Source organism: Argiope bruennichi, chromosome X2 (genome assembly GCF_947563725.1).
Source record: "Argiope bruennichi chromosome X2, qqArgBrue1.1, whole genome shotgun sequence".
NCBI classification, from domain to species: Eukaryota; Metazoa; Arthropoda; class Arachnida; order Araneae; family Araneidae; genus Argiope; species Argiope bruennichi.
The window spans coordinates 37,633,334-37,652,284 of record NC_079163.1 but is presented as its reverse complement, the minus strand read 5'-3'; the positions used below and the strand labels follow the sequence as shown (position 1 = coordinate 37,652,284).

The following is an 18,951-nucleotide window of genomic DNA, read 5'->3' as shown; positions in this document are numbered from 1 at the left end:
AGAATGGCAGTTACTTGTAGAAAATAGAGCTCCCATTTCAAACAGAGTGTTTAATCTCCAATTCCACTCATGTTACTTTGAAATTTACACTATGTGAAAAAGTAATTTAACTGCAACATAATTTGCTTCAACAACAGCACCTGGTAATACAGTTTTTATTTGACGATCGGAAATCACAAATTACCATTAACCCCCAAAACGAATTTTGAATTTGTTAAATCGGTGCCTTCAAACCTGTCACATCAGTTTGACCACCATCAACTCCATCAGTTCTGCAGACATCAGATAAAGAATATTCATTATGACACCAATATAATCGACAAAATATAAATTTTTATTTTAAATGTATATTTTTTAATACAAAAATACACATTTTTGAATTAAATAAAAATAAACATTTTTATTTAATACAAAAATCAATTCTGAATTATTCAAGACAAGCCGCTTCTTCGTCTCCATAACCACTGTTTCTAGCTGAAAAAATTCAAAATCATTATCTTCATCAGCATCACATTTTCTTCTTCCTCGACATCTGTTTCCCTGGTTTCCATACTTGTCGTCAAACGGCTTCAAACACTTATTAATAACTAATTTTTATATGTGAAAAACAATATTTGTATTGATCATGTGGCAAATTTTTTAAAAATGTGATTGTCAATTTGATTAAAAAATGATAAGCATTATTGTCATGATGCTACATTACCCTTCTCCTAGATTGTGTATTACATTCTGTCGAATGATAATTATTTCAAATACATGACATTTATATGTTTTATTAAATTAAAAATATGTTGATGCTACATGCTGTGAAAATTTTCTGGGATAATAGGGAATACCAACCTGTTTCCCAGGAGAAAATTCAGAAACGAAAATTGAATTTTATTTGTGACTATTATATTCCACACATTCAAGAAATACATAAGTTGTCAACTTACCTTGGATGTAACCGATGTAGAAAACGAGTAATGATACATAGTATCTACAGTTTAATTTGACACTTTTTATACGGTTGTAAATAAGGTTAGAAAATAGCACTGAAAAAAGTAGAAAGATTTTTTTCGTTTTCCTTAGTGTCCAATAGTGTCCTTTTTAAGATACCTTTTCCAGTTTGCCAAGATCTCCCTGGTGCATACTGTAGTTGGCAATTGTTCCTTGTTACCAATTATCTTTTTCTTAACCCTAATCAACTGTATTTTTTAAGACTGCTGATAATTTATTTTATTTTGTTTAGAATACTTTAAATTCCATTTCGTTTGGAGTGGATTGCTTAATATTTTAATAAATAAACTGTTAACGTAAATTTAAAAAATGACACAGATTATTTGAATCATATATCATATTTCCAGTCATTCTAATAAGATAAAGAAAAATCGGACAACAGTTTACAGTGAAAATAAAGTAAGTTTTTGACATTAAAAATATAATTGGTTTTAACAATATCGAACATTTTTTTAGCTATTTAAAATCCTTTTTTATTCATTTAATATTTTTAGTGTGCAAAAAAAGTGAAAATTACCCAACACTCAATATCTCTTTATATTTTTTTCTTGATGTTTTCTTTTCTACAACAAGAAATATTTTTTAAATTTTTTTGCACACTAATTTCTTTTAAATTTATGATTTTAAGCGTTTCTGACGCTATACAAATCAGATGATTACATTTGCAAAAACTAAGCTTTCTAAAAGCTGTATTTTGATTTGGAAAAAGCAATATTTGCATATTTCCAGAAAATAAACTATTCTTATAATTAAAAAATAGAATAAAATAAAATAATTAAATGAATTTTGGGTACGTTTTTACTAAACGATCATTTTCTTCGTACAATGCATTGAATCATACCAGTTTCCCTTGAAGAAATTTTCTTGAAATAACAGATTTATAAGAAAATATTATAAACCCATCGTCACTCAACATACTCTGAATCTAAATCAAGCTAAATCCTACAAGTATCAAATGTAAAAAAAATGAATAGCCATAATATTTATTTTTTCTTATAACTCCGAAGGCTCTGTGTTTTATTTCATCGTGACATTTATGCAGGATAGAAAGCGTATAATTTATGCAGCTACTTAATTAATGAATTGACGTAATTACAGTTACAAAAGTTGTGCCTACATTTAACAAAGTGTATATGCACTATGCAATGGCAGTATGCACCGTACAATGATGCATACTGTCATTGTGCCGTATGCACCAAACAAAGAGTGTCCCTAGAGGTGAATTGTGAAATCTCGAAAATTTGTTCCAAAAATGGGATAAAAGTCAGTTAAAAAGGTTTTCTACATTGTCCATTTAGTTAGAAATGGCATTCCATGAGCATGGGTAGCCAAAATTGAAAGCGAATCAAAAATTTTGTAATTTGAGATAACGCTGCGGAACGAACGATTACAATACTGCCTTTTCTGCTGCGAAATTAACATGAATCAAACATGAATTCTTACTTTATTCGGCTGGATAATCACACGAGATAGGATCATTGCATCAACCCCAGTGGTACTTAAGTATTACCCAGGTAAGAGGATTTAGCATAGCAGTTTGCATAACATTTTGAGTCAATATTTGTATTAATGCAAGGAAAATTCAAACGTCCATGCGACCTACCATTCAAAATATCTTCATTTGAGTAAATTAGTATTTTTCAAAGTAATACCATGCTGAGAAGAAAATACTTACCGTTTGGTAGAGAAAGAGAGCTCCGACTAATATAGTCTCCAGCATTACCCACATAGAGCTGGAGAAAATCTGAAAAACATATAATAATTTGATAAAGAAATGAGCTCAAAAATAAGAATAAAATATTAAAAAGGAAGATATGTTACGTAGTCAAGTACTTTTTGAACAATTTTTTTAATGTCTACTAAGAATACTATAAGAATACTACCATATATTTGAATAAAATTTAAATATGATATGTTTCCAAATTCATCCAATTAGTTCTATTTTTAAAAAATCTCACTAACGAATTTTAATTCAGAATTTTTCTAAGAAAATATGACATAGAATTTTATATTATGCTACCTAATATACAATTTTACAGTATGTTTTACCGATGCCGATAAAAAGAATATTAAAGAGAGAAATATATGCCATGAAGTCAAATATTTTTGGAACAATTTTTTTATGTCAAGTTTTGATTAAGAATAATATAATATTTCTGCCGCATAATTACATAAAATTTGAATATGAAATGTTTCCAAATCCGTTTAATGAGTGTCATTTCTTTAAAACCTGAATATCTATTCCAATCAGAATTTTTTCTAAGGAAATATGGAATTTAAATAAATAAATTTGATACAGTTGTTTCAGAAAAGTAACTGGTGTTGTGTAAAATAACAGTTTGCCTCTAATACTATGATTATTTTTTTTCTTTCAAATACTTAATTTAACATAAAATTCATTAAAAATATCCGAAATACGATTTTACAGTATGCTTTAACACTATTGATAAAAAGAATAACCGTTTCAAAAACCTTTTATTCTTAAACTCATAGCTATTTATTTTAATCTTTATTAAAAATTATTTAAAAATACAAAATAGTATTCAAATATGAATATGAATACCAGTTACCAGATTTGATTGACTTCAGGAAAATTATCAATTTCTTGATTCTCTAAAGATAGTAAATACGGAACTCTTAAACTACCAGAAAAAATAGTTTAATTATTGCTTCGCGAACGTATAAGTCACATGGTGTCAATTAGTTTTTCTGGAAAATCTCTTAATTTTTTAATATAAAAACTGGGGCTAGATTTAAAAATTATTTTTAAAAAATCGATAAAAATGGTATTGCTGATTGAAGAATTTATTTTTATACAGCCCATGACTTACCCTTTTCTTCCGTAAGACGAAAACCACTATGATCAGAATGATGACAAGAGTACTGCAAAAGCTTTGGAAGCACAATACTAAACTGCGTAGTAGAAGACCGTATTCCACATAACATGGCTCGTCTCCCATACACATTTCACAACCGACTCGACAAGGCAGGCAGTGGAAGTTGTGGATGAAAGTATTTTGTCCACTCAGAACACTCTCCACATAAGCCTTTTCAATGAGTTCACCATCGAAGAAGTCTTTACTCCGTCGATGCACTACACCGGATGCAGGATAGAAATTGGGCTTACAGTAACATCGGTAAGCGCCTCTTCGGAAACCGCTGTTTGAAATTGGCACACACTACAATGAAAACATATGAATAGATAAATTCTATATCCATCCTTTGTATCAGTTCATTGAATTAACTCACATGAATTCAGTTTCTTTAATTTAGTTGTCAATATAAATTTCACATTTCCATTCAAAATTATTTTGTGCAGATTCAGATTTCTTTTTCATACATACCGAGAATTTTTAATACTCCATTATAGCAATATATTTTTATCAAATTAAAGCTCTCAAAGTTCAAAGGATTTTTTCAATTTAGAAATCGTAGTTTCGTTGTGCTATTGAAGTAATATGCTCTGGCAGTTTGAGCAGTATTTATAGTCAGTCGATGATGTTCAGCGCTGATAAAGATGTAATTTATAACAGATACCGTCTTATAATGGTTCAATAAATAAATTATTCATATATTAGATAGAAATAGCTTTTTCAGGTTTACTATTGTAGTATAGGACACTACAATAATAGAAAGAAAAGAAAGCCACATACCGCGCTGTATAAACGTTTTCCCCACTCCATGAATTCTAATTATTGTGAATTTTTTTACTTCCAATTAATCTCTTTTTAAATATATTAATATGCAATGTGTTACAATAAAAAACAGTCACACATTATATGTACATTTCTAAAATTACAAGACTGGTTACCACAAAGTCACTGATATGAGAGTCACTGATATCGTAACTAATTGTTAGACATCGATTTGACAAAATTTTTCCCACTCTACAAAGTCTAATTATTATGATTCTTTTTTTGCTTCTAAGTTATCCTTGTTTTGAAATTTATTGCCGTATAGTGTGCTACAATTCAGAACAATCAGATTATGTGCATTTCTAAAATTGCAAGGCTGGTACCGAAAAATCACTGACATTACAAGCAAATTGGTAAAGAGACATGGATTTGCAAAATTTTCTCCATTCTACGAAGTCTCTAATTACTTTTTTTTTTTTACTTCCGATCGCTTACCTTCGTTTTAAAATTTATTATCATGCAATATCTTATAATTAAGAACAATCACCTACTCCATGCAGACTACCAAATTCAAAGAATATTTACCACAAAATCGGTGGTATAAAATAAGACAAAACTAAAGTGGTGCTGAGACGCGAGCATGATAAAACGAAAGTGGGTTGTGCTCTCTTTAAAATAGCTTGACTAAGTCTCGTTTTAATCATTTTTATAACTAGAAACAATATTTCTTAACAATTTCATTTGAAAAAATTTAAGGTCTTTGACGCTTAGGATGCAGATATATGAGCTGCATTGCTCATTAGCAATATAGACCATCTATCTAGATATGACTGTGACTAACTCAGTTGTAGACAACGTGACTATAGATCAATTGAAAACTTACAGAATACCTAAAAAGGTTAAATTTTTTTTTAGATATCACCTTGAAGAGAAATGCTCTACGGGTTTACTAAGAAATTACGACGTGGTAAGTTTGAGCTTAATTTTGTTCAGTAATATCTGAAATAAGCTTATCACTTGTAATTTTTTTAAAATTTAATAGTAACGTTTTGCATAGAATGTTTTCTTATTGGATTTTTATTATTTATTTATGTGAATTTCTGTGTATTATCTCTAGAAATAGCTCAATAATGTTGAATGAGCTTTGAAAAATTCAGCCCCAGTTACAGACAACTGGAATAAAATCATTTATAGATTTGTTTGTTGAAACAATTTTGTCTCTATAAAACTGAACAGAATATATTAAAGCAGTTGAAAAAAATGCCAGTCAAATTTATTAATTATTCTTGAATGAGAAAAATCTTCACAAATGAAATTCCAAACATGCTATGCTTATCAGTTTTTTCAGGTGGTATCAAAAGTTTGCCATTTTAAAGCTGATCGATAAAATAGCTGATGAATCCACTACTATACTAATGTATGTTTTGTTAGGTGAATCATTCGGGGTCTAAAAATCCATCCATTAAAATCTCATAAAGGCAACAATTTGTAACAATCCAATAGATATTAACACGCATACTTAGATCATGATTAAATAAGATTAGAAAATGATGAACATCTAAAATTGATGGATAAATAAGACAAGATAAATACAGTTATTGTAACATATAAATAAATTGAGAAAAATATGAGCATAATGATAAACTAAGGGTTGGATGTGAAAATTGATCTCTGGACGCACCTGTGTTGAAGAATGATCACAATGGTGAGATGATGAGAAGGCAGACAGATAGGATTCCCCATCACACTGGTTGATGTCGACGTTGATGATTGGCATGCTCACGGAGACGACGCCCCTAAAATGACAAATAATCGTAAATGGAGGGATAGTCCCTCTTTAAATAAATACCTTATTTGGCTTCCCTTTTTCCCGTGGAAGACGTCGGTGGAACCGAAAGTTTGTCATTTTGAACCGATCGATACAACCTGTGATTCTACTAAGCCCGAATGTAAGTTAAGTTTTCTTGGGTGAAACATTTGGATTTTAGGTCGATAAAATAACATTTGGAAACTGCAATGAATAGTTTGAGTTAGGTATTTTTCCCCACTTCTGAGAAGAATTTTATGTAAGAAATAAATTTTTATTTATATTTTTGTAGAAAATTGAATTGTCAGTCTAGATGGATGGGGATGTTTGTCGACGGAATTTCTTTGGATATTTCATTCGTCACTTTACTAATTTTCTGAAAGCTTTGTTTGTAATTTTAAAGGACCTTCTGGTGCAAGCCTATCTAATAAGATAGTTATTTTCCGCTTTCTATGCTTTTCATTATTTGTATTTCTCAATTACAAAATGATCATGCTTTCTAATCCAATTATAAATTAGAGGAAGTTAACTCAATTGAATACTGAACATGAAATTTACATTATACTTTTTTTCTGTCAATTTATTTCTTTAATATGTCGTTTGAAAATATATAACTCGAAAAGCAGCTATCTATTTAAAATTAAATGAATTAGAATGCTAACTTTGTAAAAACAACTGAAAAGAAGAAAATGTCCATGAAGCATTAAGTCCATATTTAAAGACAAATCAAATCAAAAACATCAATACAAACAAAAAATATCTGAATATCGTTTCCCTCAAATGTAAAATTCGATTACAATAATTTTAATATGAAATACAAGATGTGAAAAAGAAACATCTGGAGTATTTTCCCTCACTTTTCTCATATGCTTACACAATATGTAATGTTTTGTGTTAAACTTCGTCGTGAAGAGAATAAAGTAATCTTTTCAACTTCTTCTCTTTGACTAACTGGAAGCAAAATTTGTCGCGATTAACAGTTTAAACGGAAAAAAAATCAAATACCAAATTTCATTTATTCAACTTGATACGTTTTTCAGCTTTCAAATTCTAATTCTCACAAACAGGCAAAAAGGAAGACATGACGTACTTAGTCCAAAATTTGATGTACGTACATAATTCTGAGGATAAAACTATATGCAGAATATTATCTTTTTTTAAATCAAAAATAGATACAATATCAAAATGCGAATCGGTTTAAAATACGAAGATTCATCAAAATTTCTTGGTAGAAGTTTTTGATAGCCAGAATATTTTCTCCTGAACTTCCAACAGGACATAATAAAAAATGAATTATTCCCTCATTTTTAGAGAAACCCCAAATTCCAGAAATAATCAATTACATTTCGAATCAATGCCCAATGTTTAAGCAAAAGAATTTGACGACTATTTCAAATGTTTTTGCGGTTTTCGTTTGTGTGATGTGAAAGTTTTCCATCATGCAATTTTGATTTTCGTATCGCGTTCGACACCAAATACAATCTGTGAACACGTATTAACTTAAGTACTTAAGACGTCACTATGCTATTTAGCAGAAGAATAACTTTGAAGAGAGAGATTGCGTTATTGCAGCCAACATTCACTTCATTAATTACTTTCTCCCGATAAATAAATAATTCATACATAATGCTGGCATCAAATCGTGACCTAAAGTATAAATGAGACTAGCATGTATTATTCAACAGCAATATTTCAATAACCTCATTTCTCCTTACTAGAGTTGCTGAGGTAACCTCATCTATTTTGGAAAAATGGGCAATCTTAATGCTATTCAATAATTAAATGAGAAATGGCAATGAGGTATATAAGAGCTGTAAAGCTTTATGTATTTTCAAAACTCTACCTGAAACACTTCATCTAGCATTTTGTGCTTATTTATGATTTACGAATGTTTAAAGGGATTTTTCCCAAAGTGAATTCCAATAATTTATCAAGATCCTAATTTCTGTAATATTTTTTTTGATTTAATAATTTTTTTTTAATTTTAAGCTGGCGTACTTAAAAACAGAAAGTAATTTTTATCGGACATTTAGAGATCAAAGCAGTGCGAAACTCCTATATAATTACACTATTAGAATTTTAATTAAATGCAAAATAGATTTTAACTCTAAAGGAATATTTAGAAATTCTTTACTTTATGATATTCATTATTATTTCATTTCTTTAACATATCATCTTCAGTGCCTTACGGTTTTATGATTTTTGATTTGACCTATAGATTTATTATAAGAAAATTGCCATTTCAATTACCATGAAAAGCGTATTTTTTAAAAAACGCTTTATGTTTATTATTTTCCTCTTTATAGTCTTTCATTCATTTCATAATTCCTTATTATATATTATTTCGTATTCATTATATATTATTTCGTAATATATATTTTAATTCTTAAGGACTGTTTAGAAATTCTTTACTTTTTGATATTCCTTATTATTTCATTTCCTTAACGTATCGTCTTCAGAGCCTTACGTTTTTACGATTTTTGATTTGACCTACAGATTTATAATAAAAACATTACCATATAAATTATTGTCAAGTGCGCATTTTTTTTTTAAAAAAAAGCTTTTTATGTTTATAATTTCCTCTATATTGTCTTTCATTCATTTCGTTATTCATTATTATAATTATCTTGGAAATTTATGCATTTTTCTCTAATTAACTATATGGCACTTCTCGTATTTAATCGAAATTGAATTAAATATAAAAGATAATTAAAGTTAAATTCTGATAATATTTAAATATTTTACTTCCATCGATAACGGACAATTGGACATAATTTCAGAGTTCTAGTATATAAGGGAGTAAGTGATCGATTTCAAAATCCCTTCCTCAATAACTTAAAATTTACAAGCGTGTAAAATAAATGCTTTAAATAATTTGTTCATAACTTTAATACGCAACTCTTGCGCTATAACATGCAAATTATCGATTTTTTTTTTTTTTGCATAAAAGTCCCTAATATAGTTTTTTTTAAATTTAAAAACAATAATTAAATATAAACTTTGGTCATAAACTAGCCACTTTGGTCATAAAAGGAAAACTACTGAATCAAATGTTATCGAACTTGGTAATAGTTTAAAAGAGGTCATGAGAATTTCTTTTCCACCAAAAAAAAAGTTAAAGCATTCACCACCAGGAGGGGAAATGGTGCTGTATGCAATATTGTTAAACAAAATAGGACATGAAGACAGTGTTTTAAAATGTGTTTAATCGTTTCAGAAATGTGTTACAAAACATGTTCAATGTGGCATTTATCATTTTCTGAAAGCAAGTTAAATCGTATTACTGCATTCTCACCAACATCTCTTAGCGTATCCATCGGCGTATTCCTCTCACTGAATTATACCTTTGCAAAGTACGGCAATCAATGCTATCGGATTCATAATAACATTTAACGAGAAAAGCATGGTCTTACATGGTAAGAGACATTGTCGGTTCGTCTGACAAACAGGGTCACTTTTATCTTGAAAACCAAACGACTTGTAAAGCGCATCCACATAAATCTTTTGCTTCTTCCTGCCGTAAGCCAATTACAAGATATTGTGGTTTCGCATAACCCCGCAAACGGTTTCGTTTCAGAAATGATTAAGCATATTTTAAATCGATGTCTACATGTCCTATCTTGTTCAACAATATTGTATACTGCACCATTTCTCCCCAGGCGGTGAGTTTCTTGAACTTTTTTTGGAGGATGTGTGTGTGTGTGGAAAAGAAATTCCCATGACCTCCTTTAAACTATTACCAAGTTTGGTAAGATATGGTCCGGTAGTTTTCCTTTTATGACCATTTCAAAGAGGAACTTTAATTATAACCACCCTGTGCATTAACTAGTCCATGGATTTTTTTTTTTTTTTTTTTTTTTACTATTGAATCAGAGAAAAAGAGATGAATACTTTTAACATGAAGTATTTAACTTGGACATATGTGTATCATTATTTACTTATCTCTTGTTATCCCTCGTTTATAACTATAGAAAGTTTTGGTAAACATGGAATTACAGTACAAAAACTGCAAAAAATACAAAAACTGCAGTTTTATCACTACTAACTAAAATCCATTTTCAGATACAAGTGTATCTCCAACTTAAATAGCGGAATGGTAATTGCATATTTCAATACACACAAAAAAATTAGAGTTTTAAAAGCGAGTTCTTTTTTGTTATACTATCTCTGAAACTCTTAATTAATTGCATCATTTATTTTCATTCATTTATTATTTCTGTTCCGGCGATAAATTTCTGAAAGTTCTGTAAAAATGTTTAAATCAATTGAATTTGGTTGATTCGAAGCTGATGGAATCACAATAAAATCAAGATTTATCTGAAAATTCGTATTAAGAAAACTGGAACTGAAAATGAGTACAACAAGAGAAAATGCAATTTTTAACTTCAAAATGCCTGTAAATATTCATTTTTAAACTTTAACGGTTTTATAAAAAGTAAAATATAGCTAATAAATCAACAACAATTTTAACGAACGAATGATTATAAATTCTAAATAAAACATTTATAATTTCTAATTGATATGTTCAATAAATAAGCAATATTAATAAACATCCAGTATACAGAGTTTTGAATACAGCAATCATATAATGAAACTTCAAAGAAAAAAGTAAAATTAACTTCTAATGCATTTTTTTAAAATGATATTTTTTAGTACATTTCACAGCAGTAAAATCTGAGAGAATTAAAAACCTTGAAAAATTATTCACTTCCTATCAATGAGAGCACAAGGCATGGGATTAATTAACAAACGAAAACAATTCAAAAGAAAGAGAAAAACAATTTCTTATTTTTACTTTTTATTTTATAATAACTGAAATAAATTCCACTTATATACGGCATTTTGACATCATGTTGTTAGAAAATTCAAGGAACAGTAGAAAAAATTAGAATTACCAACAAATTCGAATAAAGAATGCTCAGATTGGTCAAATTCAACAGTATTAAAATTAAAGCAGTAATAATATTTTGTACTAAAGTTCTAATAAAATATACAGCTGTCTATTTCCCAAATGATGAGTAAACTCTTTTGACTCTCTTAAATTCAAATTTGTTCAATGAAAATGTCAATGAACTTTACTTGAAATGTAATGATTATTATTGTAACTATTAATATGAAAACATGAATTGTATTTTTTAAAATATAGGAACAGTAAATTCAAGGGCGTGCAACGAAAAAATGATAATATTTCATTTTAATTCAGTATCTTTTCTTGTAAAATATTACCGATGAATTCGAATTTGAAAACGCTCTACTCTGACTACTATGACTTTCTGACTCTCTTAAATTCAAAATTTCAAAGAGAATGTTATTGAACTTTGCTTAAAATGTAATGACTGTTATTGTAACTGTTAATATGAAAATATATATGGGATTTGTTTTATTATATCTACAATAAATTCAAGGGATAGCAGCGAATAAGTGAAAATATTTAATTCAGCATCTCTTCTCGTAAAATATTATCGACGAATTCGAATTAAACACGTTCTGACAGCTATATAGCTGACATATTATTCAAATGATGAGTATACTCTTCTGACTCTTTTAAATTCAAAATTTGTTCATAGAAAATGTTAATGAATTTAAAATGTAATGATTATTATTGCGACTATTAATATGAAAATCTAAATGGTATTTTTTTTAAATATGTGTATTGCAAATTCAAGGCATTGCAGCGAAAAATGAAAATATATTTAATTCAGTATCTCTTCTCGTAAAATATTACCGATGAATTCGAATTAAAAACGTTCAAATGGTTAAGTTTAGCGTATTAAAAAGTAAAGAATATTATTGTAAATATTAATATAAGAATTTAGACGATATTTTATCATTATGTTGATAGGAAATTCAAAGGATTGCAGAGAAGATCAGTCTCACAAATTCGAATTAAAAACGTTCGAATTCTTCAAGTTACATCATATTAAATTTAAAATACCAAAAATTTCTTCTTTTAAAGTTCTGACAGGCTACATACCTAACATATTATTCAAATGAGGAGTATATTCTTCTGACTCTCTTAAATTCAAAATTTTTTTCAACAAAAATGTTAATGAATTTTGAATAAAATATAATGATTGTTATTGTAATTATTAATATAAAAATATAAATGGTATTTTTCAAATATATATATATTAAATAAATTCAAGGGAATACAGCGAAAAATTAAAGTATTTAATTTTAATCCAACATCTCTTCTCGTAAAATATCGAATTAAAAACGTTCTACTCTGATTCTCTTAAATTCAAAATTAATTCAACGAAAATGTTAGTGTTAATGTAATGTTTGTTAAAATGAAATTATTAACTTAAAATGAAATGATTAACTTACAATGAAATGATTATTATTTTAACTATTAGTATGAAGATATAAATGACATTTTTTAAATATATGTATAGTAAATTCAAGGGATTGCGGCAAAAAACGAAAGTATTTAACTTTAATCCAACGTCTCTTCTCGTAAAATATTACCGATGAATTCGAATTAAAAACGTTCAAATGGTTATGTTTAGCGTATTAAAAAGTAAATATTAATATAAAATTTAGATGACATTTTTTCAAAAGTAAATATTAATATAAAATTTAGATGACATTTTTTCATAATGTGTGTAGGAAATTGAAGGGAATGCAAAGAAAATCGGTCCCACAAATTCGAAATAAAAAAGTTTGAATTCACCATGAAATTCATCTAGAAATAAATGTTCGAATTCACCAAGAAATAAACTTTCGAATTCACCTAGGAATAAACGTTTGAATTCACCAAGAAATAAACGTTCGAATTCACCATATTAAATTGAAAACACCAAAAATCTGTTCTATTAAAGTTCTGACAGGCTATATATTTGACATATTATTCAAATGATGAGTATACTCTTCTGACTCCTTTTAAATTCGACTTTTCTTCACGTAAAATATTAAAGACCACCTTACGACATTTTTACTCTGAAAAAACGCCTTCGAACACTTTTTTTCGCCTCGTATTCCCTCCCCTCTCTTTCAAAAGGCCTCGGCGAAAGCTAAAAGGATTTACCATAATCGAATGCAGACGTGTAGGAAATCTTATTTGAATTCGGGACTTCCCGGAATTCTTTGGGGAGAAACTTAACATATAAAAGGTGGTTTTCAGCGAACGACAAATCCACCTTTCACGCATTCAAGAATATTTATCCTACTTGTGCAATCTGTGCTTGGCAAGGTACTTCGCGATCTATTCTCTGAGTGGCTTTGTCTCAGACACTTCAAAAACTGCCTGATCATGTGTCCACTCGAACAAAATGGTTCACTTTCAATCTCATTTTGCCGCATTCGAAGAGGAGGAGTCAAACAATCGAATTTAATGAAAATCCGCGAATGCAGCATTTATTTTGTGTTGTTCAAGGTGTTCTAAGGAGATGAAAAGTTTAAGGACTCATCAAATAATTAGTCATTTTTCATTGGAGAGTACGCTCAAGTATCTAGGTGAATTAAAATCAAGTGTAATTCAGATAGGTGTTAAATTAATTGCCATTTCAACACTATAAAATTTCGATATGTAGGAAATATCGACTTGTTAGGAAATTGTTTCGTAACTATACATTGTTTCGGTTTCTCTTTTGCAATGCTTTGGATTTTAAGATTCTTTGTAATAATTTTAAGGTAGGTAACTAAGTTAAAAAGTCGATTTTTTGCTAGATTAGGAAATTTTCTTTATTCCATGTTCTTAGTATATGAACAGGTTTGTTTAGAAAACCATTAGAATTTTGTTTCTGTTTTTAGGAAGTTACGCTGATTTTCATATTTACATACTTTATATTTGCATTATTTACATACTTTTTAGTGCTGTTATCTTTAGGTGCCATTTTCTCAAATATAGAATTATGATAGAATTTTCTTACAAAAAATCTCATAAATTAAAATCTAATGCTTATTTTTTTGTTCAAATTTAGTATAATAATTTCTCAATATGTCTGCAGGTCCTGAACAAGAGAATAGTTAATCTAATCATTTAGAAATATTTTATAGTTATCTTAGTGCTTCACAAAGTGAAGAAAAAAATTGAAAAGTTTGTGCTATTTACTAGTCGAACCCCAATGTTTAAAGAATGGGTAAAAATAAAGCTTACATTTTATTTCAGGAACTAAATGACATATTTCTTATACTATCTACAAAATTTTAAGCAAATCATTTGATAAACCTCTAAACTAGAAGAGTTTTGCTTTATACCTCTTTTTAAACTAAAAAAAAGCTCTTTTTTTTCAATTTTTAAAAAAACTTTTGCCAGTTAACTAGTACATTTTGGTTTCATGGATGTTTTTTTCAACCTTTTTTACGCAAATATTTAAAAATATAACACTTTTTCTCAATGTTTCTCAATAAATTCATCCCGAACGTAGTCACATACCATAAATCCTTTTTTCCATAGAAATTCGTCCTCGTTAAAATTGCAGGGCTACTTATACTTAAATTTGGGCTTGTGATCATCACCCTGTTTTTTTTTTGTATTTTTTTGTGTTTTTTTTTGTTTTTTTTTTTGTTTTTGTTTTTTTTTTTAATCATATCTGTACTTCAAATGTTGGTTTGGAGAAGTTCCTCCAGTTTTGACTTTTATGCCTTTAAACACAACAAAATAGCAATGATAACAACATTAATCATAAAATATAAAGCTCAACTGGAATAATGTGGTCACTGAAGGATCCTGAATTTGAAAGCGAGATTCTGCTGCATTGTCCATAATCTGTTTAGTCCATTATCTCATTGAAATTTGGACCTTACTTTCTATTTATTCTATTACCTCATTGGAATTTGGACATTACCTTCTCTTTATTCCATTAGCTCATAATTTTTCTGCTAGAAATCTTGCTTCAGCAGGAATTTCAATAATTTAAACGAAAATGAGTAGTCTAAAAATAAATTTCATAGAATCAGCAGACGAAACATTCATTTTGTAGTATTCATAATGAAATCCTTTCTCCCTTTCATTAAGTCATATTACTATCATCCTGGAGGGTTTCATTTTATGGTATGCAGGATGTTCCAAAAATATAGGGGAATTTTTACAGGCCAGTAGAATATTTGAATTAATATTGTTAGGGTGCTATCGGAATACGGAGATCATTGAAGGACCATGAATGCGTGGATAGGATTTGTCGACATCTTCTTAAAGGATTAAGGATGAATCTAATTATTTCATCGACTCATTGATGCTTATCTTTAAAAAGTTTTATTTAATTTGACTTGTTTCATGTTTGGATTTTGTAATACATTTTTCACTCACCATCTTAGGTTTTGGGCTTTTGAAATATCATCCACTTGTGTTATTCTCGATGGCAATGCCCTATTTAAATTTTTCAGTATTTAATCATGGATGATTAATTAACTTAATTAAATCTTAATTTTAGATACATAATGCCACCTGATTGAGAATTGCAGAAAAAAGTTGGTTTTATTGTATTTAGAATAATGATTTATAATTTTAAAATTGAAAAATAGGAAATAATTAAAAGTTAACCTTTTTACTTTTTAATATACTAACAAAAGTTTGTGTTTAGAGATTGTGTTGTAACTTGACATGTTTTGCTAAAAGTGTTTCTTTTTTTTTTTTTCTATTTCTATCAGATTTTCTTTTCCTCCAGTTGTCTATGATGCATGTAGCTTCTGCCTAATGCAATATTGGGTCAATTTTCAAGTGAAGGTTTGTAGTACAGTATTAAGTACATTGAATACAGTAAATAAATTTGATAAAAATGGTTATTAAAACATACTTCTTACATATTAAAACATACTTTTGTCTTTTATGCTCTAATTTATAATTCATTAATATAAATATTATGAATTTATGAAATCAGTTTATTTTTCAGTTTCAACACCCGTTGACTTCTTGTGTTGAAACAAAATTTAATTAAATAAAACGATTACTGATAGCTAAAATAGTGTATTGTCGTCGCAAGAACCTAAGTGAAAAAAGTTCCCAAAATTTAGAACATTATAAAATGAGTGAAAATTGATTGCAAAGTCTAATCTTTATTGATATGAGAAATATCAAGTTTCGTTACTAATAAAAATAAATAAAAACACTTTGGCTACATTTACTCTTGGATATTATAAGACTAATGTGGTCCCAAGTGATCTAATGAATTCGGGCATGAAAAGCGTCATTCAAAAACCGATTGATCAATTTTTGAATTAACCTCTGAGGGTTTTTTTTTTTTATTTTTCTCTTGACGAAACACGAATATGGGTCAATTTACCTGGGAATACTCCACACCACAGTGGCGTAATACGGATTTCAGCAGCCCGGGGTGTATGTCAAATTCGTTGCTCCCTTACTTAAATATTAAATCCAAAGGGCTCCAAATTTTTAGAAATTCTAAAGGACTTTTTAGTAAGTCAACCAACTGACTCTCCGACCCACCATGAAGGCACTCGGATTTCAACCATAAGGCTGAATGACCAGACCGCCGCAACAACAACACTGGCGCCAACTGTGGTTGAGTCCTAAGGGCCATCACCGGCCACGGTACAACCCTCCCCGAAGGAAGTACGTCCCGTCATCGATGGGAGGAATCAGATCCCCCATCTATTTGTGTACCCTCCAGGGTGGCGCGATCCGTATATATATATATATATATATATATATATATAGCAATTATGATATATACCGATAAGTTTGTTACTACATAAAATTAAAAATATACAACGAATAACAGTAAACAGAAGATAAAGCCCATCAACTTTCAACTAGAACCAGCATAATACAGCTGCGATATATATTTTTATTGAAAAATTAATAGATTTTAACTAATACTTTATTTGTCTACATTTTCTAAGAGCAAAGTCTTTTTATGCACTATCAATATCTATATGATTGCACACATGACATAATATTCAGATTGGTTAGCCTTGAAGTATTTATCGTTGATTTTAAATAGGCTTTGGTGAATTTCAATTTGAAAAGCTTCTCTCACAATGTTGGTTTGAAATAGGGTTTGATTAACACCCATTTGGAAAGTTTCTCTGACTGCTGGTATTATTTATAGCCATTGTGGGGAATATTCGGAATCATTATAACAATGGACAGAATATTTTCCAGAATAGATTTCATAATAGATTGTAGTAATTTAAAGGTATCCATATTGATTAAAGTATTTCCGTTGCCTATGGCAGTTATGAAAGCCTGTGGTCGAAACGCGTTCGAAAAAGATGTCCTGTTCGTTAATTTCGGCAGATGCATATTCTAAATTACATTCAATGTCGTCCGAATCTAACAGTATAGCTGGTGCTAAATAGGTCAAATTTTCAGCCAAATTCCATAGTTGCTGAATCTACAATATAGTTAGTGTTAGATAGGTAAAATTTTCCGCCAAATTCCATAACTGCTGAATCTAACAGTATAGCTGGCGTTAAAACGATCAAATTTCCCGCCAAATTTCATAGCTGCTGATTCGACCAGAATAACCGGTGTTGGGTAGGTCAAATTTTCCGCCAAATTTCATAGTTATTGAATCTAACATAGTTATTGGTGTTAGATAGGTCAAATTTTCAGCCAAATTCTATAGCTGCTGAAACATTTCACGAATTTCTACAATTATTCTATCTAACGAAAAAAAAAAGCATTTTCCGCCTTAATTTATTTTAATGGGATAAGTTGGCATCTCTATTTCCATCATCAAAAATGTGCCTTGTCGCTTTATGCTTTTGTGGCTCCTTTTTATTATTAATCTGTCACAGTTTGAATAACAAAAAGTTCTGAGCTCATTTTAATTGGCCTAAATTGTAGGTGCCCCGAAAATGTGAAAAGAAATGGTTCAAATTTTTAATTCAGATTACAAGATACTGTTATTATTTACTGTAAAATTTTTCATCCCCCACTGCTTCTGTTATGGTGTGCCTGTCGTTGAAGCTAATTCAAGTTCCTATTTTAAGAGTTTCTTAGCTGCGTCAAGGTCGCTAATACCTGCAAAAGATGACGCAGAATAGCAGGAGTCCTTGAACAATCGACTCAATTAGATTGAGACTACACTATAGTCTGTGTATTTTCTGTAGGCGGTTCAAGGTCACATTTTATACCTCGTTATTGGTCGTCTGGTACCAGTAACGCAGTAGAAAATGTGACCTTGAACCGCCTACAAAAAATACACAGACTATAAGAGGAATTAAATCTACCACTGAATTCCTCGGCTTTTATTTTCAGGATATTTCAGACTGTAATCTATTTTTAATAATCGGTCTAGTGGAGACTTTGACTTTAGACATGGTCTCAACATTTATTCAGGATTATTATTTATTTTTAGGTTATTGTCGCTAACTTCTGAAAGTATTTAATATAGCAAAAGTATTAAATGGGAATTTAAAAAATCGAGAATCAGAAGTACAGCTCAGTGCCCTTGTAAAATGTTAGGCTTTGAATTCTACCAGGAAATTTTGAATTGAATCGAAAAATCGTAGTAACTTAAGAAGGAAAAATTATCTATCGACTAACAGTAGAAAAAAAAAACAATCATTTGGAATAATTTTCCTTTATCCAAAGTATTTCTC

The 18,951-nt window shown here is 29.2% G+C and overlaps 1 protein-coding gene across 1 annotated transcript in view; it reads right to left on the bottom strand.

The window, feature by feature from the left end:
- Positions 1-18,951, bottom strand: part of LOC129960554 (probable G-protein coupled receptor 158) — a 101,198-nt gene that overhangs the window by 28,255 nt on the left and 53,992 nt on the right. Inside the window, exons 4-6 of the mRNA XM_056074041.1 lie at positions 6,316-6,430; positions 3,831-4,178; positions 2,675-2,743 (exon numbers count right to left, since the gene is read on the bottom strand). Coding sequence (XP_055930016.1) covers positions 2,675-2,743; positions 3,831-4,178; positions 6,316-6,430 — 532 coding nt within the window. The remainder of the gene's footprint in view (positions 1-2,674; positions 2,744-3,830; positions 4,179-6,315; positions 6,431-18,951) is intronic.